Source organism: Xenopus tropicalis, chromosome 3 (assembly GCF_000004195.4).
Source record: "Xenopus tropicalis strain Nigerian chromosome 3, UCB_Xtro_10.0, whole genome shotgun sequence".
Classification (NCBI taxonomy): Eukaryota; Metazoa; Chordata; class Amphibia; order Anura; family Pipidae; genus Xenopus; species Xenopus tropicalis.
In genome coordinates, this window is record NC_030679.2 from 93,935,411 (window position 1) to 93,961,421 (window position 26,011).

A 26,011-nucleotide genomic window follows, 5' to 3' on the forward strand; every position below is an offset into this window, starting at 1 on the left:
CTTCTCCGCCCCGTGTGGCTGCTGGTTCCCGTCACATCCCGGAAGATTCGCGACCGAGTTGGAGATCCGGCAGCAGGCAGTGGCCGTCTCGCCTTGCCTCTACAGCCATGTCCGGATACGATACGAATCCCTTCGCGGACCCAGTGGACGTGAACCCTTTCCAGGTAATTGGTGTGGGTATACAAACTATGTGGGAAGTCAGTCCCGGTCGTTCTACGTGACTATACCTACCTGAGCCAGAGCCAACCTAGAGTGTGGTACTTGAGCAGGTGTAGCAGGGTGGGGCTTAGTGGTGTGACAGGTGACCCCTGTGTTACATGTTGCTTGGGGAATGGAGAAGTTGTCAGTCAGCTCTATGGTGTGTTGTTATAATGTACAAATGAAACTTGTTGCATTAGCAGCATTATGCCCGTGCATCAAATGCAAACTAAGCATTTAGGGGCTCTGTCGGGATGCTGGAAGTTGTACCTGTTCATTTCCCCAGAAGACCTAAAAAATAAATTGCTGCTCTGTCCTGATATGTAACTGGAATGAATTCAAATGTCATATGATCAACGTTTATTCTGGTTCCTCTGCGGGCAAGAATTCCTTTTGTGAAATGTTTTAGTAACTACATGCAATTCATGTAAATACCCACATAGCCACAGTGTAAACCCATTTTGGGAGAACATGATTATTTAGTGTAAAATATATATTTGCCAGCTTGATATGGACTTAAAGGACATAACAAGCCAAAACAAATATTTTTGCCTAGTAAAAGAAAACATGATTCTAAGCAACTATCTATATGAGTTTATTAATAATTGGTAGTGTGTATTTGTAGGTGCAGTTGCTACTGAAAGCAGCATTTGACAGTACTCGCATAATTATGACATTTTAAACAATGTTGCAAAAGGCAGTCTCCTAGCTTTATAATATGGCTTTAAAATATTTTTTTTTTCTTTGCCTAAAAACAATGTTAAGTATTGTATAAAGATGAATAGTTTTGGGGACAAATACTTCCGCAGCAGTTATTGTCACTTATTGTGTTTGCATGGAGAAGTCCATTTCCTGGCACTACTTACTATTACAATCTCCTTTCTGGCAAACAACGTAAGTCTTTTCTTGTCAGCCTAAGCACTAAGGTCCCTCAAGAAAAAGCAGAATAAGTTGCTCTTTAGGGTAGTGTCACACTGGGAGATTCAGAGCTGTTTGTTGCCCAATAATTTTTTTCAGCTTGGCAGGCAGGAAATAAAACACTAGAATCTTCCCCAATGCTTTTGTATGGTTACCACATGCATAACTTGATGCACATGTAGATCAGAAGAATATTGCTGAGTGATAAGCGCCTGACCCACAAGCGCACCTGCTGGTGAAGGCAATTCCAAAAAAAATCACACAGGCAATAAAACTGTCTGATTTGCTCAGTCTATTTCTCTTATTTGAAACACATTAACATTTTCCTCACTGCAACTTGGAGATGCTTGTGTTTGATTACACAATGAGAGTGCAAAGGATATGCTTAGCTGAGGCAGGGAGCTGACACTTTATATAAACATGGGCTGGCATATAACTTCAAGCACAGCTTTATTATAAAAAGAGTTTCTCTATAGAGTATTTTCAAAAAATATTACAATGTAAGGTTTAATCAATACACATTTAATCAATCAGACATATCTATACAATACATACCACTAAATTTGTGCACAGGAAAAAAAGAGGACACAGGGTAGCGGATACACTTGCCAAAATTCTCATTTTATAATTCTCATTTTGAATGTTATAGAGCTACATTTTGCAGTAGTAACAAATTTGAGGGAAATATGTACAAGCCTTACACAAGGATCTAGGGTAATTTTGGACTATGTTGCCAGAATGATTTACTCAAGGATAGTTGGATGATGGCTGTACACCTTGATTTCTCAGTTTGAATGAGAGTGGATCATTGACTGGGCCAATGTAGGACATTACATTGAATCTTCTCAAATGTTACTTTGGCCTTGTGCTTGGGATCATTGTCCTGTTAAAACACAAACTTTCATCCAGCCTTCAGTTTTTAGCAGACTGAAACAGGTTCTTTTGTATTTTCCCTACTGAGGAAAATGCCCAATAGCCCCACTATCATACGTTAAACTCAATTTGTGGTCATTGACCAATCCTTTTTCACATTGCCACTAAGTGTCTCTTTTTCACTTTTATCAAACACCAGACTTGCTTTGCTTTCATATGACTGTTTTGGAATTGTGGCGTATGTTTATGTTCACACCTTCATGCAGATTAGTGTTATGTAGAGCTCTTATGGTTGACTTTAGCCTGTGCAGTATGGTTTATGGTAATCATTCTGTGAGTCTGCAGGGATTGAGTTTTGGAACAAGATTAATCTTTCAGTAGGACAGTGATGCTAAACATGAGTCCGCAGGAACACTGAGGTGGATCAAAAAGATTTGTGTACTTAAAGGACCAGTAATGCCCCCCTCCTAAAAAATGTATCAAAGTAATTAAAATATAATGTACTAATGCCCTGCACTGGTAAAACTGGTGTATTTGCTTCAGAAACACTACTATAGTTTATATAAACAAAGCTGCTTTGTAGCTGTGGGGGCAGCCATTCAAGCTGGAAAAAAGGAGAAAAGGCACAGGTTACATTGTAAATAACAGATAAAACCTCATTGTATTCTACAGACCTTATCTGTTATCTGCTGTGTATCCTGTGCCTTTTCTCCGTTTTTTCCAGCTTGAATGGCTGCCCCCAAGGCTATACAGCAGCTTATTTATATAAACTAGAATAGTCTTTCTGAAGCAAATACACCAGTTTTATTACTGCAGTAGTAAACTTTACATCATTTTTTAGTTATTGTAAAGCACTTTTAATTTTTTTTAAGTTACTGTTCCTTTAAGTGGCCCAGTCAAAGCCGTTATCTGATTCCAACCAAGAATCTATTGCAGTCTTTAATTCACACTGGAGCAATTCTGCCTGGAAAAATGAAAAAACTCTTGAATGTGTTCAAAGCTGGTACATACCTACCCAGAAAGGTTTAAAGCTGTGAGAGATGGCTATATAAAATATTCAAGTCTAGGGATTGACTACTTACTCAGTGAGTCTGTTATTTGTGTGTACAGTGTATACACAAAATTGTGTCACAAAAAAATAATTTGTTCCAGGGATTTGAAATAAAACTAAAAGAATAAGTCTGAATACTTTTGCAAGGCACTGTATATGAAGTCTGGGTTTTAACAAGATTTGAATTAATACATAAAGCTTGCATGAAAAATGAATGGTATCATCTGATAATTATGTATTAAATTATAATAATTATCATACCATTAATAGTTATATGGCAATGCTAAGAGGGCTGACTGCAAGGTGGTGACCTTTAGGGGAATCTAGGAAAACAAGACCAGGCCATTAGTGGGGGAAATGATCATCTGGTGTACTGTATCCGGTGCACGATTCATAGAGGTTGTGAGTATGTCATTCAAAGTGAGTTATGTTTTCTATGTGACATGTATTTCAAGTGATTCACTGCTCGCCTAAAGGATTAATTAAAATATATAACTGCATTACCCAACTTTAATATCTCATTGTACCTAAATCATTAGGCCTCAAACTGCTGAAAACACCTGCTAAAGCTGCACTTTACACACTCTCCTGCATACATTGTAGTAAAGGTCCCCTGCACATGTGCTGTGCTTTATTGGCACTTTATTGGCACTTCTACATAATCACTGTCACTTACACTTTTCGGTACCTTCATCTCCTGCTGAGCATGCTCTCTAATTTTAAGCTTTACTAATGTCTATTACAGAGTAACTACTACAAGGTGATATTCATTTCTGGCATTTGTATGACATTGTAACCATTTAGAGCAGTGGTTCTCAACCTGTGGGTAGCAACCCCTTTCACAGGAAAACACATATTTTCGAGGGTTGCGGCATTAGGAAGGTTGAGAACCACTGATTTAGAGAGTCAATGACCAGGTACACTTAGCTGCAACAAGGAAAGTGCGAAAGGGAGGTAACAAAACAAACTAATTCTGAAATGTAAAGTTTATTAAATAATTTATTTTTTGTTTTAAATTCATAAACTTTTGAAACTTTTTATCAGATTTGAATATGGAATTTGGTGTTTAGATTTGGTTTGGTATTTAGCTGAATTATTTGTGGATGATTTTGTGTTAGGCCAATTTAAGAAATTATGGGTTTGTAGCAACCCCCTAAAAAGTAATTTCTGGTGTAGTATTTCAAAATATTAGGTAGGTAAAGGTAAACTAACCTTAAGAATGGCTTTTATAAATTGTGTAACTTCCTTTTTATGGCTATGCCGTGATTAGTTGTAGAAACAATCCATACAGCAAAACAGTTAAGGCCCCCATTCATGGGCCGATTCTAGCTGCCGATATCAGTCCCTTAGACCGATTCGGCAGCTAATCGGCCCGTGTATGGGCACTACCGACGGGCCTGCCCGACCGATATCTGGCCTGAAATCGGGCAGGTTAAAAAATCTAGTTGGATCGGGGACCACATCGGCTTGTTGATGCGGTCCCTGGACCGACTTTTCCTATACCCGTCGTTATAATTAAATCGTTTGGCTTCGGGAGAAGATCCGCTCGCTTGGCAAGATCCGCTCCGGATAACAGATCCCACACTTGTACCGCGTGTTGTGGTATAAAGAATCCATTCTTTTGTTAAAGTGTAAAGCAGAAGAAGCAATAACTTCATGCTGCATTTTCATATATATGGGGTGCCCCAAGCTTTTTAGTGTTGTAGGCAAATAAAATGGACGAGCAGCACATCTCTTCAAGCTTCTTTGTAACAGCATATCCTGTATAGTTGCCTTGCCATATTGCCTACTTACTAGATTCATTGTCCTGAGCTACTGAAGCAAAACCATGTTTTCAAGTAAGAATTGCATGACAATCACCAATGCAGTTTTTTAATGCACAATGGAATCTTTATGTAGTTTAATGCTATTTTTTTTAAATGAGCAAATAAAATGAGACAGAAAATGAGGCAAAACAACCACAGCCATGGTGTGTTTCATTGAATGTTGTTGCCTTAAAATTTACAGTTTTTTTGCATTTCATTCATTTACTGTCTTATTACTTGTCTTTGTAAAGGAGTTTAATTTTATCATGGAGATCCTATCTTATTCTTAGCACCCTGACAATGGCAATACTTAAGCATAGGACCTCTTAGGGCTCTGACACACGGGGAGATTAGTCGCCCGCGGCAAAACTCCCTGTTTGCGGGCGACTAATCTCCCCGAGTTGCCTACCCCTGCCATCCCACCGGCGAACATGTAAGTCGCCGGCGGGATGGCAGACGCGGCGGGGCGATTTGCACGAAAATCGGGGAGATTAGTCGCCCGCGAACAGGGAGTTTTGTCGTGGGCGACTAATCTCCCACGTGTGCCAGAGCCCTTAGGCAGCTCCATTCTGTGACATCCACAGCAAGCAAAGTATTTTGTCCATTTTCTCAAGCATGCAACTTCAACTTCATCTGCAAGTGAGCCCACTGTTAAGATGGCCACACACGTGGCGATCTGACAATCTTTCGTGCGACCATCGGTCGATAAGGAGGTAGAAACAATAGGATTTCTACCTCCTTCTGCCGATTCAACGCTGAAGGCAGATTTTGGTTAGGCGCGCGCCCGATCAAAATCTTTTAAATGGCCCGATCGGCGAGTCGACCAATATCAGCAGCTTCCTGCGATATCGGTCGACTTGCCATGCACGCACCGAATATCGTACGAAACAAGGTTTGGTACGATATTATCAGTGCGTGTATGGCCAGCTTTACATACACAGTAATATGGATTTTAACCAAATTAAATACATAATCTATTTATTACTGATTAAAAAGAAGCCTGTAATTTTAATTTTGAGGGGGTCTAAATGTTAAATCTAATTCCTTTTAGATTTGAAGAGTAACATATAATTTCCCCACTTATATTTCTCCCAGTTTTAATAGTTCATAGTCAGTGGGGAAAATAGAAGAAAAAAAAAAAGAAAGCTCAGGAAATTCCTTTCTTCTTTTCAGGTTAGTCCAGTATAGTAACAAAACATGTAGGGTTATACTTAAATTTGAATATGCCTGGAAGTCACAGTCTGAAATCCAGAAACACAAGTTCCTTCAGGGCCAGAAAATAAATGTCCGGTAGAGTTCAGACTCTTTTTTTTTTTTTTAATCTTTTCAGGTAAACCCCAGTTGAGTCCATATTAGCTGTAAAAAGAACATAACTTCATATCAATATTGAAAGAACCCAAACAAGGACATGAAAGATGTAGATAACAATTTGCACAGTTCATTTTATTCTTTGTGTTGATTGTCACTAGCCCCAAAGTAAGTAAGTACTAGGGATGTACTGAATCCAGGATTTGGCCAAGATGTGGCCTTTTTTAGCAGAATTCACATTCAGCTGAATCCACATGCCTGGCAGAACCGATTCCTTAAAATCATGTGACATTTCATCACGTAAATACGAAGTTGAGAATTTTTCACTGCACTCTGTTTGTACAGTTCTCTTTATCCCCCTTCTTCATCTAATTTGCGTATGCAAATTAGGATTCGGTTCAGTATTCAGCCAAATCTTTCACAAAGGATTCGGGGTTCAGCCAGATCCCAAATTTTTTAATTCAATGCATCCCTAGTATGCACAGAATTAGTGCTTGCTGCAAGGCAATTCTTTTATTGTCTTGCCTATTTGTAATGACGCTCTACTCTCAAAATGACTTCTTGATAAGATGTGTCTAATAAAGCAAACATATTCTTTCATCTCTAGATAGAACATTCTACTGCTTATAACATTTCAGACCACTGACTATCACTTTGGTTAATAAGATGTATTTTCTTTGTCCCTCCCTTTCCCCTTTGTTTGGGAGAAAATAAGTCAATTTGTTTACAAATCAAAGCACACTGTAGCAACATTGTAATTCACCTGCTGTCATTTCTGTAGAACAGGTTTCATAATATGAAGGTATGGTCCAACAAGGATACATCTTTGCACTCCATACTCCTGGCTGTTTGGGAAACTGCTTTAGGGCAGTGGCACATAATCAACTTTGGTTCAGCAGAGGCTAATGGGCCAAACTAATCTATATGAATGAGCCCTAATTAGGTATGCATTTAGACATTCTCTAATTAGGTAAAATGAAATTATTTGGGTCACACGTATGGGCCAGTGGTTTGCTGATTTGTTTTCTGTTGGAATTTTAACTCTTTTAGATGTTGGTTAGGCAGAAACATCAAAGCAGGTTAGTGATTTAGTACATTTTATTTACTGTTTTTTTTTTTTTAATTGATTGTAATGGTGGATATTTATTTTGGTATTCTGTGTTGCTTACCTTTCCCCTTGACTTCTGTTTTATTAATTTTCCTGTCTAATCTTAATCTTAAATGCTAGACTGCTAACAGTGCTTAGTAAAATTAAAAAAAAAAAATTTAAACTCAAGATAAAAAGGCCCGGGGGTAAAATTTATGAAAATTTTTTTGTTTTTTTACTGAGTGGTATAATTCGGTAGTAAGGGAAGTAGACTCTGACTGATGCATATCAGCACTATAAGTTTATTAAACCATTCATCAGAAGGGCTACAAAGTATTTTACTGTGGAGCCAATGTTGTCTAGTTAATAAAAATGTGGTCATTTAGCTGCAGAGGAATTCATAATCCACCTTTTTAATAAATTATTTTAATTTTTAAAAAGGCAGAACCATTAGTTTATATCTGTTATCAAAATCCATTTCATGTGTGTTCAAGTTTTTTGACAGGTACATACACTTAGGTCCATAAATATTTGGACAGAGACAACTTTTTTCTAATTTTGGTTCTGTAGATTACCACAATGAATTTTAAATGAAACAACTCTGATGCAGTTAAAGTGCAGACTTTCAGCTTTAATTCAGTGGGGTGAACAAAACAATTGCATAAAAATGTGAGGCAACTAAAGCATTTTTTTTTTTACACACAATCCCTTCATTTCAAGGGCTCAAAAGTAATTGGACAATTGACTCAAAGGATATTTTGTGGGCAGGTGTTGGCAAGTCTATTGTTATGTCATTATCAATTAAGCAGATAAAAGGCCTGGAGTTGATTTGAGGTGAGGTGCTTGCATGTGGAAGATTTTGCTGTGAACAGACAACATGCGGTCAAAGGAGCTCTCCATGCAGGTGAAAGAACCATCCTTAAGCTGCGAAAACAGAAAAAACCCATCCGAGAAATTGCTACAATATTAGGAGTGGCAAAATCTACAGTTTAGTACATCCTGAGAAAGAAAGCAAGCACTGGTGAACTCAGCAATGCAAAAAAACCTGGACGTCCACGGAAAACAGTGGTGGATGATCATAGAATCATTTCCATGGTGAGGAGAAACCCCTTCACAACAGCCAACCAAGTGAACAGCAATCTCCAGGGGGTAGGCTTATCGATATCTAAGTCTACCATAAAGAGAAGACTGCATGAAAGTAAATACAGAGGGTGCACTTCAAGGGGCAAGCCTCTCATAAGCCTCAAGAATAGAAAGGCTAGATTGGACTTTGCTAAATAACATCTAAAAAAGCCAGCACAGTTTTGGAAGAACATTCTTTGGACAGATGAAACCAAGACCAACCTATACCAGAATGATGGCTAGAAAAAAGTATGGAGAAGTCGTGGAACAGCTCATTATCCAAAGCATTCCACATCATCTGTCTGCCAGTCATCATCTGCCAGTGGCACTGGGACACTAGTGTTTATTGATGATGTGACACCCGACAGAAGCAGCTGAATTAATTCTGAGGTATTCAGAAACATACTGTCTGCTCAAATCCAGCTAGATGCGGTCAAATTGATTGGGCGACGTTTCATGATACAGATGGACAATGACCCAAAACACACAGCCAAAGCAACCCAGGAGTTTACTAAAGCAAAGAAATGGAAAATTATTGAATGGCCAAGTCAGTCACCTGATCTGAACCCAATTGAGCATGCATTTCACTTGTTGAAGACTAAACTTTGGACAGAAAGGCCCACAAACAAACAGCAACTGAAAGCCACTGCAGTAAAGGCCTGGCAGAGCATTAAAAAGGAGGAAACCCAGGATCTGGGGATGTCCATGAGTTCAAGACTTCAGGCTGTCATTGCCAGCAAAGGATTTTCAACCAAGTATTAGAAATGAACATTTATTTCCAGTTATTTAATTTGTCCAATTACTTTTGAGCCCCTGAAATGAAGGGATTGTGTTAAAAAAAATGCTTTAGTTGCCTCACATTTTTATGCAATTGTTTTGTTCACCCCAGTGAATTAAAGCTGAAAGTCTGCACTTCAACTGAATTTGAGTTGTTTCATTTAAAATTCATTGTGGTAATGTACAGAACCAAAATTAGAAAAAAGTTGTCTCTGTCCAGATATTTATGGACCTAACTGTAGCTACTATAAGATCTGTTGGATTAGTAGATTGGGACAGTACTGGGCCTTGCAGAGTTACACTGCAGCTTTACTGGTTGCAATGAATGTTTCTCACTTGACACACCTGTAACTGGGTTTGTGAAGGGAGTGTCCCAGACGTATCATGTCAGCCCAACCCAAGGCAAAGATCTACTGCAGTAACCATTTATGAGTGCTGAGTCCATACACACATGTGGATTGAATGTGTATGATTCTTCCGGATGACAATTAAATATTTTCACTACTTACCATAGAAATAATATGGTTCATTTATAAAAGGTATGAGATTATGAACTCCATGACTTTACATGTCCATAGCAAGGAGATAAGAAGTATTAAGCCTTGTCCCAATCCCCCTCTTTTCATACTATTTCAGTGTGGCTGCAATGCCACCGAAATCTGAACCTCTGTTAAACGGAACTCCTTGTATTTCCACCAGCATCTTCCTGTGTGTACTTCAGGTTTCACTCGTAGTCACAAGCATCACCTTTCAGTCAAGCACAAACCTGCTGCCTAGAAGTTATGTTAGGCTTCTATCTGTCTTTTACACCCCCACATCCAGGTTCTTTCCTACCCTTTTGCTATCATCTGTGCAGTTTTGCTACATCACATATTTGTTCTCTCATTATTTCACACTTTGACTACTGCAATTTACTCCAGGCAAGCATTCCAGTATATTAGTGCTATATAAACACTACTGCTAATATAATTCATCTATGTTCTAGATCCACATCAACTGCACCTTATGCTAATCACTTCACTGAGTTTCCTCTCAAAGTTCAGATTTCTAACACTCACATTCAAGGCCCTTAAGATTAGTGTAGATGTGTGTACTCCATGAAATTAAAATACTCAATATTGTAGCTTAAGGGAAATTTTTGCAGTATGAGAAAAACAAGAAAGTTTATTGGATATTGCTAAATCTGCCTCTAAGTGTAGGTTTGCTTAATTTGCCCTTAGAGTGAGGGTTTGAGGGGCACAAAAATGTATTTTTCCCTTGTGTTACCCACGCAGACATCCGTGTCAGCCAGCCAGGGAATGCATCACTGCATGCTAGGGTATGAGAAACATTTTAATAACTTTGGGAACTGTTACTTGTTGCAGATGTGCACATCTCTTGAAGACCAAAGACCTACATTTGCAGGCTTTAGAAAGCAACAGGCAGAGGAACAAAAAAAAAAAACAGTGATGATTAAGGGGTCATTTGTCGCACATGCAAAAGTGCAATAAATAGATACTTTCTTAATAAATACAGTGCTGTGTGCATTTGAGTGAGGTGTGAGTGTGGAAGCATCTCATTGGGACATGCAGGTTAGTAAGCATTGGCCAACACAGGCTGCTAATGAGCCCTGCACTTATCTGTTGCCCTATAACATGTGGTAAGGGCTGCCTTGTACCCACTAACGCTGCACTCTCCACTTATCATGAGGTACAGAGGACAGCAAGACCCTGGGCACAAGTGCCTTTTTGAGTAAGCATAAAAGTTGATCTGTCACCCACACACAAAAAGCTGTAGAATAAAAGTCCTTTTCAAATTAAACATGAAACCCAGGTTTTTTTTCTTTATTAAAACATCTATACCTGTTATAAAGCGATTTAAATATCTCAGTTGTCAATCTTATATTGCATGCCCCACCTTTATGCCTTAGGCAAACATTTAAATAATTTATATATTGAAAGTAAAGTTTATTTTGCATGACAAGCACAATAGAAAAGAATTTGGAATTATTTTGTAGGGTGACAGATCCCCTTTAAGGGGCACAGTTTTGCTCCCCATTGCATTCAAAGTCTTCTTAAATTACCCTTATAATGGTTTCCATTATGAGCTGCTGTGGTATAACATAACAGAGCTGCCATGAATTCAGTGAAGGCAAATAATTAGCACACTAAAAAATCCAAGTCTAGCAGTCGCTTTTAAGAAAACCTGTATTGCCTCTGTGGCATGCAGCCAGAATGTACGGTACGTCATGAGCGAACTTCACACCCAGGCAATCCCTTATCCTCACACTGTCGGTCTAATTCTGTCACATGACATTAAACTGAGCAAGTCTCTGCTTCTATCTTACAAGGTGTCTTGTGCAAGATAATTCAGTTATGGATGTTATACATTTTCCACTGTGACCCAATGCTTGTCTCATAAGATAATCCCATAAAGACCAAGTAACTGCCTGATTCCCTTTTTTGCCCTATAAGTAAGAATTAAAAAGGGCAAAGAGGGTACTGACTTATTCGTAACTATCGGAGTTTTTGTTTTCTGTCATCATGACTGAAAATTTCCTAGGAGTACAAAATACAATGTCCTTAAAGTGCTTGTGCCAAGCTGCTATACATTGAGTCACCAGGGCATATATTGGAACCCACAGTTGCAACAACAAAAATGTAAGCAACTATCCAGCCTATATATAACTGAAAATAATCAAAAAGCAGCATTTTTCTGTGCTTTTTGGTCTCATCTGCTGTAGCACAAGTATTTTTCACAGGGCTGTAAATCAGCTGGTTTCTGTTACATTGTTTTTAAAAGTCAATTCCACTAGGGCAGAGAATTGAAAGAAAGAGACAGATACTGCTTTTAGCAGCAATTATTTTTACAATATTTTTCTCAAGCTAGATTTCTGGTTTTAAGCAATACAGTTCATTCTTTTTTCCTGCATTTTGGGTTGAAGTTCTTTTGCAATGTGCAGGTTGCTGGTGTGCACGGCTGACACTAAATCCATATATAAATTCTGCAGTTCAGCCATATAACAATATTGTAGACTGAAACCTTTTGTTCAACTTATTCTCCATTATTAAATCTACCCCAAGGTATTACCATCTTTTAATTTACTTTTACCTAATCTGATTTTGACATTAGCTGCAAGTATGACAAAACACGCAAACCTGCATTAAATTGAATATTCACTGTTAGTTCATGTAACAAATAGTTCTATGGAGGCGATTCGTACTATCTCTTTTGACCTAAGTGAATTCCCCCTCACTGCCATACAAACATTGGACAGTTCTGGGTTTCATTTCTAACTGCTTTTAGTGCTCTTTAGTACCTTCTCATTCTCTCACTTTCCGATAGGTTCACTCAGGGCTGTATTTGACAACCAGTAGTATTGTGTTATATTTACTAATTGTTAAAAAATGCCATATCAAGCTGTTTTTGACTATGGTTTTTCTGAGTTCTCAATTCTGGTCTTGCACCCTCAGGTATATGCACCAGAGGGTAACTTTCATACCACTCCCACCAGCACTTGCTTACTTGATTGTGGTGGACAAGGAATTGTGAAAAATAGTGATGAGCAAATTTTTTTGCCAGGTTTCACCACAACAAAACTCCTATAAACTCCAATAGCTGTAAAAAGAATGTTGCGTGGTAATAAAAATGTATGGTAAAAAAAAATTGTTGCCCATTGACTTCAGCGCATTTTGCAAATTTTTTTTTTTTGCGGATAGGACAAATTTGGCAAACAGGTTGGGGAGGGTGAATTATACAGCAGACTCTTCAGTATGATTGTATTTGTTTGTTTGTTTAAATGCCCATTTTAACAAATCTATATTGATATGTATTAGGAATCTATAACCTTCAGTTAAACTTACAAACACCTGGGATTAGGACTGTATTTAGGTCTGGTGCCACCCTAGGCATGAACCTAAATGCACCCCCCAGGTTGTGGAATTGGCATCACGTGCAAACTGACCACCACTGGATTTCAACAGGTTGTGTTTTTTTTTTTTTTTGTTTTTTTTTATATATGTAGGCACCCAAGGGCCATCCCCCTAAAGCTGCTGCCATAGGCACAGGCCCTCTATATATATAAATAGACCCCTGCCTGGGATCAGGTCCAGAGAGTAAAATGAGGCCCTGGCATTTCAAGTTCACAGAGGCCCAAACAGCTTCACCCATCCGATAAATAGTGACTGGTGCATCTTAAAGCAGCCCGTCTGGCATTTGCTGCTGGCATTCAGTGCAGATGATGATTTCACTGTATTAAATTCTGGTAGTGACTCCTTACACTGCCATTATAATCTATTCATACCTCAGAGCTGTTGGCTGGATCTCTGCCCTGAGCCGCTGCTAACCTTAACCATGTGAGAACTGTGCTGCACACAACCTCAAGCAGTTTCCTGTACCTGTAAAGACATTTCACTACAACTTGAAGTGCTACTGACCATATATTTTTGAAGTAACTGCTGTTTATTTCAGACTTTTTAAATTCTATTTTAGGTTAAAACTGATAATTTTACTAGAACATAAGCCTGTTACTGGAATTGTATCTAGCAAGAAGTTTAAAACTGTTCTTAGTTATGTCACAGACATTTGTATAAAAATAGTCCCACAATTAAGCAAGTCAGAAAAAATGGTTTCAGTAGTGTGGTGTAATAAGCACAAAAATGCATCAAACTGCAACCAGTCAAGAGAAGCAGTGGGCCAGGCGCAGCACATCTATATTGTCAAATTGTGATCAGCTTGTACATATAAAGCCTGATGAAACAGCCTTGGGGGTCTCCATACTGTATGGCTGGTCCCACCAAGGGAAGGACTCTGATTTGCTGTTTTAGATACATGTGGAGTTATAGCATAGACTGTAAGGCAATGTTTTAACCTGCCTTACTAGTTATGGTAAGAGGATCCAGAGAAAATGTTGACACACGCAGATTGGTTTCCATGGCCAACCATCTCTTTAGTTCTATAGCTGTTTCACCTTAGTCTTACATTCATCCTCCCATCAGTTTTTAAGGTGTACTATTGCAAAGCAGTCATAAGCTGCATAAACTACACAGTCCAGGCCTGAGGGGCCCCACTATTCAATACTGAAAGCTAAGTAAAAGCTAAGTGTAACATTCCACAAATGCTCTTCAGTTTACCATAGTAAGTAAATGGGAATTAATCCTAGTAAGGAAGACCATGTTTGTCATTGTATTAGCAGAAAGTGGCACGTGGCATTAGGCTGCAGTGTTTAGCATATAACTGTAAGAATCTGATTATAGCAGTTTGTCTGCATGTACCAGAGATTTTGTGCAGTTTTTTTATTCACGCTTCTAATTAAATACAGGTCTGGAAGCTCTGGATTACAGGAAGAAATATCCCATTGTAATTTTTAAATCTAATATTTAAACATTATTTCCTATATATTTGTAATATTAAACGAGTATCTTGTGCTTGATTGTTACCAAGCTGCATTAATCCAAGTTGCAGGTTAGAAAAGGCCCCCTTAGTGTATAAAACTTCAGAATGTTGTTGTTCACCTATTCTGCACAAGCTGAAAGCAAAAAAAGCTCATAATATTTTATGAATAGTACAGTTCCACTTTTTTACCCAGCCTCTCTTCCCAAATCTTGTGATTTCTTTTTTGCTTATGTACCTAAATCAATATTGATGATCTGGGTTGCTTTACTATCCCTAATAGATCATTTAAGAATGGAGAAGTAGCTCTGCAGATTGATGCAGAAAATGGAACATTGATTAAGTTTAGTGGTTGATTCTTGTACGAATTTAGGAAACAGCAAAGTGAGAATCTTTGCCACTTGTTACTTGGTCACACCTGCTTTAGTGTGATTCATACAGTTGAGAAACCTGTTGTAGGTTGCATGGAGTTCTCATTTCCGTGTATAAATGGGATAATCATGAACAAAACCTTTCTGAAGGAAACTCGTGACCAGCTTGTGACTAAAACAACATAAAGCATGATACACTGAGGCTAGAGATAAAGGAGTTCAGGGGAGTATGCTAATGATCTGTCTCATGGAGGATATATTTAGTGTTCTTTCTAACAGTCAGTCATATCAAGAGCTGCAATTTATGGTCTTAGTCATTTTTTTTACACAATTTACAAATAGCCAGGGTTTAGTCTTAAAATATACAGTACAATATGAGGTCAAAGCACAAAAATTTAATACTTATATATCAGCTTCCTTTGCACGTTTTAATTTGTTGTATTTAATGTTCATATAACCATGTGATACAGAAAATGTTTTTATACATTAAAACCTTTTTTTCTGCTAATGTAAACATGCAACATTTCAAAGCAGAAGCAATATTTGTATTTGTGCATTTGAATGGGGACTGCCTTGCTTTATAAAACATCTACTGTAAACAGCTACTGTAAAAAAAAAAGCATTGAATACGCTCGGGTGGAGGAACATGTAGCGTATTTCTGCCTGAAGCTGCGTACACAAGTATTGTAGGCAGAAATACACTACGTGTGCCGTAACCAAGCGTAATCAATGCTTCTGGGTGCAGGGGCAGGAAGGAGGTATTTACAGCAGCTAGGCGGAGAATACACCACATTTGGCATTAGCCTCAACTGTCTACCATTTTCTACTAGGGTCATTACACAGTAACTGTATGTTACTCTTAAGACAATGGGGGGAATTCACAAAAAAAAGATTTGTTTGATTTTCCACCTTATTCCCAAACCTCTATCTCCACTTTTGTGAATTTGTCTTTTAAACAGCAGTTTTCAGATTTTGTTGTTTTACCGACATTTTTTTATGAATTTACATTTAGCTCTTAGTTAATCTGTTGGTGCCATCAAACCTAGTCCCACAGCTACACGAGCCTCGGAATAAGGATTTTACCAGCAGTATTTTGCATTTCATATGCCATTTGTCATTTCACTTTGGGGCATTTCCTGAAGGGTAATTTTAGTTTGCCCAAGGAAACTATACATCATTTATTTCAGGACAAGCAGAGCTTTCTAATGTTTTCTATATTTCTGTGTAATTCCACTTCTGTAACAAGATTTAAGGGTCTAAATAGTTCTTCTCTAGCCCCTACTCATTACTGGTAAGCAGCAATCCGACCTACACACCAACATGCCCGATGAAAAGAGGTCCAAAAGGATTAGGGCCAACTGGGTTTTTATCCAGTGCCCTGTTGGGGCCAGTCCAACCCTGTACCCCAATATGCCAGTTTGAGTGCCAGTGTGCATGTACTGTTTGCTGATCCCCAACTTGGCGGCCGGGAATAGGTGGGGGACCAATCCTGTTAAGCAGCTCTGTAGGCACAAATAAGTCGGGGCAAATGTCAGTGGAGTGATTAAAGAGAACAATTTGTCTGGGAGTCTTTACTTTTCCTTTTAAATAAAAATGTATACAATATATTCACTGCCTCATTCATTAAGCTAAAACTAGCATAATCATGCACATGTGAGGTAAAAGCCTTTTAAATATAAGATATAAATTGAACTTTTGTTTAATCAGTGTTTTACCTGTTTATAAAATTTTAATGAGGCTTTTTGCACCCATTGTTCTAGGTTTAGACAGAAACTTGTCCCCTAACAATAGGCTGCTAATCCCTATTATGTTAATGATCCCACAATGGGGCTCCTACCAGAGGTTTGATTGGAGACTGGGTGAAACAAAACAGAAGAGCTTAGAATTGGTCTGACAGAGTTACACATCAAATTCACAAAAGTGTCTGTAAACTGTCTTTCTTTTGCCAAAAACAGAAAATTGGTGGTTAAGTCAGAATTTAGACGGATTTCTGTTTGTGAATCTCGAGAAAATGTTTTCCACCAGTTTTTCCACCACTTTTACTCCAAAAAAGGGCTATCTCCACTGAAGTGAATTACCCCTATTGAGTTCCTCCCATCACCTGTATGGAGGCGCTATTAAGAAGACATGGAGCTAAGTGATATTTTGAGAGCTACTGCAATAATCTGCATGTTTTTTACTTCACAGGACCCTTCTGTGACACAGATTACAGCTGGCAACCATGGCAATCTTGAAGAGTTTAACCCATTCTCTGAAGGTTCTCATCTGGTGGGTATTAAATATCTAAGCGTTATAAGTGTACCCTGTGTCTAGGTGTAACTGTACTCTGTTTCATAAGACCATTCATTTGTAATGACCACTTTATGTAAAGTAAGATTTAATTAAGACCACATCCTTCCTATTTTTCAGACAAATCCCAATCAGAAAACAATTCCAGCGCAGCCTGCTCAATCCCAGCCTGCTGTTCTCCAGCCCTCAGTTGAGCCTACACCACAGGTAAATGTTACCAGAGAATTCAGTCCTTGTCCGCATTTAAATATGTGGGGTGGGGGTGCCAAAAAGACAGAAGGGAGAGAATTGCTTTCTTGCAGCTACCCTGGGCTGGTGTGGTTTTCTCTGGTTTTCTCCTTATACCCAGCCTGGGGTATAAGGTAAGCGATTATAATCACTGGGGGGGGTAGTGATTTTTGGCACCCCCAGTGATTGTACTTTTCCTTCTCCTTTAAATGTGTAGTGAAAATATTTTTTTGTGTGACATCTTTCTATGTGTGGCTGGTAACACACTTGTTTTGTATTCCCCTAATGTATATGGTACCCATGTCTCTTTAAAAGAATAGATATTAATTATTTTAACTATATGTTTTAAATTAATATTATCTGGAAACCCTTTTTGGAATGAAAAGGGTTAAAACAACTGAAAATGTGAATAAAAAAAAACCCTCTTATTGACTGTTGCTTAAAGGAACAGTAACACCAAAAATGAAAGTTTTTTTAAATCAATTAAAATATAATGTACTGTTACCCTGCACTGGTAAAAGTTGTGTGTTTGCTACAGTAACGCTAATATAGTTTATATAAATAAGATGGTGTGTGGCCATGGGGGCAGCCATTCAAGCTGGAAAAATGGAAGAATACCATAGTGTTTTATCTGTTATCTGCTATGTGCCTGTGCCTTTTCTCCTTTGAATGGCTGCCCCCATTGCTACAGAGCAACTTTGTTTATATAAGTTTCTAGGGAAAACACCCCAGTTGTACCAGTGCAGGGCAGCAGCACATTATATTCTAATTACTTTCATACACTTTTATTTTTTGGTGTTACTGTTCCTTTAACCTAAGGGTACAGTACAGCCATTTCTTGTCATTGCTTCATTCGAGTTAAGGGATTTTTAATACAAAAGTACCAGAGCACATACTATGGGTAATAGAAATCTGACATTGGGAAAAAAACAAGCCCATCTCTCCTGACATTGTTCACTCCATTGGTGCTTTAAGTGACACTCTTGTTAAAAACCCTGTTTATTATTTTTTTATACTAAAACATATGTGCTATTTAATTTTAATTTTTTTTTAAATATTACTTAAATATGGCAATTGTCTGTGTTTTATCATTGCACATTAACAACTGAACATTTTTCTGCTGCAGACAACTCAGTCCTGCTGTGTGACATCTGAACATTTTACTGTCCTATGCTGGAATCAGATCTTTAGATCAGGGTAGTCCATAACTTACAAATGGTCCCTTAACCTAACTATTTTTTTTTTTTACAAAGAAGAACGCGCTTCTGCCACCTTAGTGGATGTCACAGCACAAGTAGACTGGGAAATAGTAGCAGGAAAATATTTGGTTATAGGAGCTCACTAGTTAAAGGAACAGTAACACCAAAAAATGAAAGTGTATAAAAGTAATAACAATATAATGTACTGTTGCCCTGCATTGCTACAACTGGTGTGTTAGCCTCAGAAAGACTACTATAGTTTATATAAGTAAGCTGCTGTGTATATTGTATGGGGCTTATCTACTAGTTATCTGCTATGTAACCTGTGCCTTTTCTCCTTTTTTCCAGCTTGAATGGCTGCCCCCATGGCTACACAGCTGCTTATTTATATAGTAGCTTTTCTGTAGCAAAAACACCTGTTTTTTTTTGCAGAGCAACAGCACATATATTTTAATTACTTTAAAACACTTTAATTTTTTGATGTTACTGTTCCTTTAAGCATTAATCAATCTAAACAGTTGTGAAATAGAACACTTCTCTTTTAGATGGTTATAAAGATGGGTCGAATGTATTTTAAAATGTATTCTAAAAGTAGTTTGCATTTTTAGTTAAATGGACCAATAAGATTAGATTACCCAAAAGTACATTTCCAAAAACACAATGGTTAGTTTTACAATGTTTTTATCCTCCTTTTCTTCCTCTCCTACCTTCATAGCGTTAGAAACCTTTCCCACCTCTCTTGATTTCCCCTACAGGCTGCAGCAATGGCTGCACAAACAGGACTTCTACAACAACAGGAGGAGCTGGAGCGGAAAGCAGCAGATTTAGACAGGAAGGAGCAAGAGATGAGGAATGTGAATATTAACTGTAAGTAGTTACCTATATATAACAGTGAATGTCAGCCAACTGTCAATATTTTTAAGTGTAATACTAAAATAATGAACTGGCTTATGTTTTAAGAAGCTGTGGCTAATTTTATGGTTCCCTTACAATAATTTGTCCCTATAAGTTTTAATGCTATTTATTCTTTACACTTGTGAACATAAACATGACAAAATAGGACTGACTGGTCTATTGTCAGCTGCCATAATCCTTACAACCCTAAGATTAAAGCTAAGTATGAATCTGGTGCATTTTATTTTATGATAACTGATAACTCATCTCTTGCACGTCATGTTGAGAACATAATTTAGTAACTTGCTTAATACATACTGGTATTGCTGTATAAGACACATGGCCAACTATGGTCTTACCAGTTTATATCCACACATACATTATCCTGTGTAATAAAGGGGGTGAACCTTTATTAATATTAATAATTTGTATTAATTGACATTAATGACAAATATTAATAAATATGCAGGATCAATGATTAAGCCTTCTGATAGACTGTTAGTGAGCAATAACTTACACACACACAAGTAATAATAGAATTAAATAGATTTACTTATCTTAGTATGATTAGTTACAAGTATAGCCAGTTCTGCACAATTCAGCACAATCGGGGAGCCCCACAACCTTTGGCGCAAGACCTTCAGGTTCCCGATAACCAAGCGATGATCCAATTGTCCCGGCACTCGTTCAGGAGTCCTAGGCGAAGCTACTGACCCATGGTGGAGGCTCCTTTTTATACTAGAGTTCTTAGCAAAACCCCCAACACCAAGTGCTGACTTGTGTACAAACTTTTGTCATGAACAAAATCTATTAACTAGACTTTGTAGAAGGCCTTATTTGTTGCTCAAATAAGTTGTACCTAAAGTGTATTGTCTATATGCTGTCTGTTTGTTTATTCCAAGGATATTTGCTGGGTAACAATACCTGTGTTTACTGTTTACCCAGCAATATACAAAAAAAACAAAGACATTGTACCTTGAACAATAGCTGTCCCAAAATCTGCTGCTTTAACTTGACTCAAACCTAAGATTTGATTCATATGTCAAAGCAGATGTATATTGTAAATCATTATAAAATCAAAATAAAATCCACCGTGCTACATCCTGACATCCAGATTTGAGCCAAGAATTAATGCAGTAATTAAGAATGAAGGGAAGGCTTTGTGTAAACATTTAGTTTAGCCACTGGTTTAAATGTCATTAAAATGTATTCTTGTTTAGGTATAGCTGTTGCAGTGCTACTGTGTCTAACAAAGCATTTACTTTTTATACTTTACTTTATATTAAATAATCACTTATGTTCTAACAACCCCTTTTCTCTCTTCAATCCCACAGTAAGACAAAACAATTGGCCTCCACTTCCTCCAAAATGTCCTATTAAGCCATGCTTCTATCAGGACATTTCTGTCGATATTCCTGCAGATTATCAACGTACCTGCAAAATGCTTTACTATTTATGGATGTGTAAGTATGGGTTCACATGCTTAGGGCAGCAATAACAGATATACAAAGGTTAAAACTGTGCTAGGCCCATTCATCTGTTCCACTTCCTACAGCCTCCTTTCAATCAGCAGAAAAGGGTATTCAGTCCATAATAAAGTGCTCAAATAGCACCAAATGTATAGCAACTGTTTTGGGGCAAGTGTGGTGCACCAGAGATCAAATGCTACTGGTCTACTATAAAAGTTTTTTTTTTTTTAAAAACAAAAAACAAACAGAACAGGAAGTGACATCATTACAGTAACTTAGCACTCCTCCTCTTACCGCCATCATATAATGTTTTTACATAGTCAGTACCTCATGTTAAAATCTTAAACAACAAGCATCATATAATTATTTAGTTACAAGAAAAGATACAGGTAATAATCTTTGTTCAGCCCATATGGTGCTAATTCTTTAAGGTTATGGATCCACATACTTCCCTTTGTTTAAGTCTCTGCTTGCGATCACCTCCATATTTTAAGGGTGGGATCCCTTCTAACGCCATGAATTTTTATTGATCAGCAGAATGTCTTATATCCAAAAAAAATGTGTGTGTAATACACATATATATAATATAAATTTCTTTCTTTTTTTTTTTTTTTTCTTTTAAGTTCCCCACCCTTACACACACTGAATGTGGCAGCAAACCTGAGGGTGTATTTTACAGTATTTATTTTAGCTGGGTAACCTGTGCCTTTTCTCCTTTTTCCAGCTTGAATGGCTGCCCCCCTGGCTACACAGTAGGGTATTTATATAAACTCTAGTAGTGTTTCTAAAGCAAGCAAACTGTGTTACCAGTTAAGGTAAACAGTACATTATATTTGAATTACTTTAAAACACTTTCTGGTGTTAATGTTCCTTTAACAGCAGAGTAATGGAGAAGGAAATCCGGGTACTAGTTAGTATGCCGTACAGTATGAGGCAAGGAAAAAGGGGCAGATGGAACAGATTATGTTGTTGTTTTTAATAAAACACTCAAATATAACTTTTAGACTAAAACAATATGAATATTCATACACCTTAAAGATAATTCATGTGGTGGCGTTAGCCTAATTATGGTTACATTCATATACATATGTGAATTCTTTTTTGCCTTGGTTAACGGGTTGTTAAGATGTCTATATAATCTGCCTTTTGTGCAAACTCTTTTCTAAATTGCTATGGATGAAATGCAGTTTTAAAGCATGTCATGCCCTACATGAGAAAATGTATTTATTCAGACAATCATTGATTTCAAGTATCCTTGTAATTAGCTTTATTGATGCACACAAAACAAAGCATTCATTAGGTAGCAATGACTTTTTAACAGAATTTATGCCAGTTTGACACGGCCCCCTAAAAACCATAGAACTTGGGCTCTACTTTATGTACAGCAGATGTGTGTGTCTTTAGTAAAAGTTTTAGCAGAACCTTATGATACTATAGGGTATATTTATCATGCTGTGTACAAAGTGGAGTGAAGCATTACCTGTGATGGTGCCCAGGGCATCCAATTAGCAATTAGATTTCAACAGTTGGAAAACCAAAGCAAAGCATCTGATAGGCTGTAATGTTTCACTCCACCTTTTACACAGATTGATAAAAATACTCCTTAGTCTAGTTGTCATAGTTTTGATTAAATCATTTTTGGAATGCAGCTTAGCTTATTGGCATGACCCCTTTAATAAAATGTCTGACAGGGTTCCGTTAATAGATTATCTTTTTACTTGAAGGCAAACATAGCAGTTAGCTAAAGGATTCATTGCACAGCCTCTGGGTGTTGCCAGTCAGCCAGCATAGGTATAAGATTTCCACAGCTGTTGGAAAAGTCATATCCTTTTGCCTGAGCCTGGGATACTTCCCTGTTGCATAACTAGAGTTTGTCACACATTCACCTGATTCTTGTTTGTTTGACCCCTTTAGTCAGTACTCCTATAGCATAGAGAGACTAGCAGATTATTAGATGCTTTAAGGGACATGTTCAATTTTTAACATGCATACAAGCCATTGTTTGTATAACTGGGTTTGTCTAATCATGCGGCTGATTACTTTTGCAATAAATCCATTAATATTTCATGTTTTTACCTTTTTTTCCCCCCTAGTACACACATTCACCCTTTTCCTTAATCTACTGGCCTGCCTTTCTTACTTTACTGCCGTGAGCACTGGAGGGGTGGATTTTGGCTTGTCCATACTGTGGTTTGTTATGTTCACACCTTGTGCCTTTCTTTGCTGGTATCGACCCATCTACAAAGCATTCAGGTGAGTTCTGTTGTATTGCAATAAGAATCTTAAGCACATGTACAATTTTCTGTTACAATTATGCAAAAATTATATTGTATGAAAATGTTTCATCATAGTCTTATTATACACATAAAAAAGCAACGTTTCGAGCCCGGCCAGGCTCTTCCTCAAGGCATGTGAGCAGCGACTTCCATATATATCATTCTGACAAGGGTTATTTATAGTCCAAAAGGGGAAAAGACAACATCATTTATCATATAAACTTGATGCAGGATTCCATCCCTGTACGTGATAAATATATAAAAAACAGCATCACATATTTACATCGTTTACAGTCTAAACAGGTATACATGCCACACTGTAAATTGTCAAATAATTTTTTTCCTTAAAATTAAGAAAATAAAATATTTTTTTCTGTTCAGCCTTGTTTTATCACATTTACAGAAGCCTGCCAGGTGCTTATGTTCATTATTACATGGCAGGCAACTTAAAACTGTCAACTTATTAATGCTATTTCTTTACGTAAACAATAAAACAGATGTAAAGCCTGTTTTAAACCATAGGGCCCCTGCACAGGTCCAGAAAGTGATTTTCTGATTGTATAGCCCATGGTACACAGTCCAGTTTACCTTCAAGTTTCTTATGCTTCCAAATGGTTGATATGTCTTTTAACTATAAATATTGGCTTTGTCTGTAATGTTTTCGTATTCTAAATTCCAGGACAGACAGCTCCTTCAGCTTCTTTGTCTTTTTCATCATCTTCTTCTGCCAGATTGTCATTTACATTATCCAAGCAGTTGGAATACCAGGTTGGGGAGACAGGTAAGATACTGCAGTGGCATTGGGATGCTGTCTGTAGGGGGTGAAATTGGGGCTTAGTATTTTTATTATTTAAGTACGGCTTGTTAACCCTTAGAGTGCAGACACATGGAGCCACTTAGCAGCTACTTTTCATGGCTACTAAACCCCAGAAAATACCCTGCTATAGACAATACTGAGAATTGCCTCTGCTAAAACACATGTAGAGACAATTATTAGTAAATGATCAGCATTGTCTATTCTTAAAGCTGTGACAAGTAGCTGCTACTAGTAGCTCTGTGTGTCTTAACCCTTATTCCTTCTGTAAGGCTAGTGTACAGATTGAGACTTGAAGTTGTCATTAAATGTGACATATTTGGATGTAGCCTATGCTAGTGAATCATAGTTTATGGCCCAGAACCAAATAACATAGATAAACATTTAGCACAAGTTTCTACATAATTTTAGCAAGTAGTGAAAGATTCTGGAATGTTGTTGTCAGGAATATTTACAAGCAAAATGTTTGTCTGTCTGTTCTTGGCTTCATGAGGGGATATTGGTCATAGGTTGGACACCTTTTCATAGCAGGTATTCCCCACAGGTGACTAAAATTACACATATTGCTCTATACCTAAGACTCCTCTTTCCCTTCGCCACATTTGCCTAACTCGTGTAACTAATGTCTTTTGTTTATTGTTTTAGTGGTTGGATAATGGCTCTTTCAATGATTAAAACAAATATTGCTGTCACAGTTATAATGATAGTAGTGGCATCCTTCTTTACAGTCTGCAGTGTATTCTCACTGTTCCTGCTTAAAAGGGTGAGTACCCATTGATAACTATATAATAGCCATTTGGTTTTTTTTTTTTTTGGAAGGGTTCACCTAATTCAGCTGACCGTCTCTGTTCATTTTGTCATTAACAGGTTCATTCCATGTACCGTAGAACAGGTGCTAGCTTTCAGAGAGCACAAGAGGAATTCTCACAAGGCATTCTCTCCAACCGCAATGTTCAAAATGCTGCTGCAGGAGCTGCCACTGCTGCTGCTAGAGGAGCCTTTCAAGGAAATTAATCCCATTGTATTTCCTTCTGTCTTTCCCTCCTGTATTGACACAACACAGTTTCATAAGAGGGATATATGATTTCTGCTTAGATCAAGCCATTATCTTTTTATCATGTTACCAATGGCAGAATACAGCACTCCCAATCTTACCCATTTCCCAGTGGAAAAAGAGACTATAAAATTATATATATGTACATATATATATTGAAAATGGTAAAATAATTTTCTTGCTGTGTTTTCTGATGCTTAATTAACTCTCTTTATCTTGTTACTTGCATTCCATGGAGAATGTGTTTCAAAATGCAGATTAGTGAAAGATTTGAGGGTTTCCTGTTTTAAAACGCCTTACCCAAAGTCATTATCTGGAAGAGTTATGGCTTGTGCAGGATCTGGAACAAATGGTTGTGAAAAAAAATCCAACATTTTGGATCTGTGCTAAAACTTCTGAAGCTGAGCATCTTGGTTTGCCATGTTTGTGAATGGAATTATTTAATATTGCTGCAATAACTGTAAGCTGGATATATACCAGCAAACATTTTAAATTCCAGTGTTTATCTATGGAGGCAGCCCAATGGCAGACATTATTTTATAGAATTCTGATATTTTTTTTTTAAGCTGAGCTAGGAGTTTTCAGAAAAGTTTTCTTTAAAAAAAAATGCAGCCACTGTGTAGACTTTTCATTTCTAACCACGTTTATATCTTAATTTCCTGGCATTAAAAATAGTTGAACGTTTTGCTTGGAAATCCACTTTCTGAGTTCTTTGATAGTAAGCTAATGGTTAAGTGAGTTTTGTGCCTTATTACTTAAATAGTAATAAATAGAGAGGTAATTCTGTTTCTTTTGGTTGGAATTAACAATGCCTTGATGTTTTATAAGTGCACCAGCTTTGTACAAAGAACTCCCAAACCATGTGGGGTCTACTGGATAGAAATCTAAATAAATCATTTTCTACAGTA

The 26,011-nt window shown here is 37.5% G+C and overlaps 1 protein-coding gene across 1 annotated transcript; it reads left to right on the forward strand.

Annotated features, from left to right (window-relative positions):
* Positions 1-47: 47 nt before the first annotated feature.
* On the forward strand, positions 48-26,011 carry scamp2 (secretory carrier membrane protein 2). Its single transcript, NM_001001223.1, is given in 9 exon segments — positions 48-164; positions 17,068-17,148; positions 17,290-17,376; positions 19,352-19,463; positions 20,825-20,953; positions 23,053-23,212; positions 23,915-24,016; positions 24,695-24,812; positions 24,917-26,011. Coding segments are annotated over 9 exon segments (993 nt in total). The 5' UTR covers positions 48-107; the 3' UTR covers positions 25,064-26,011.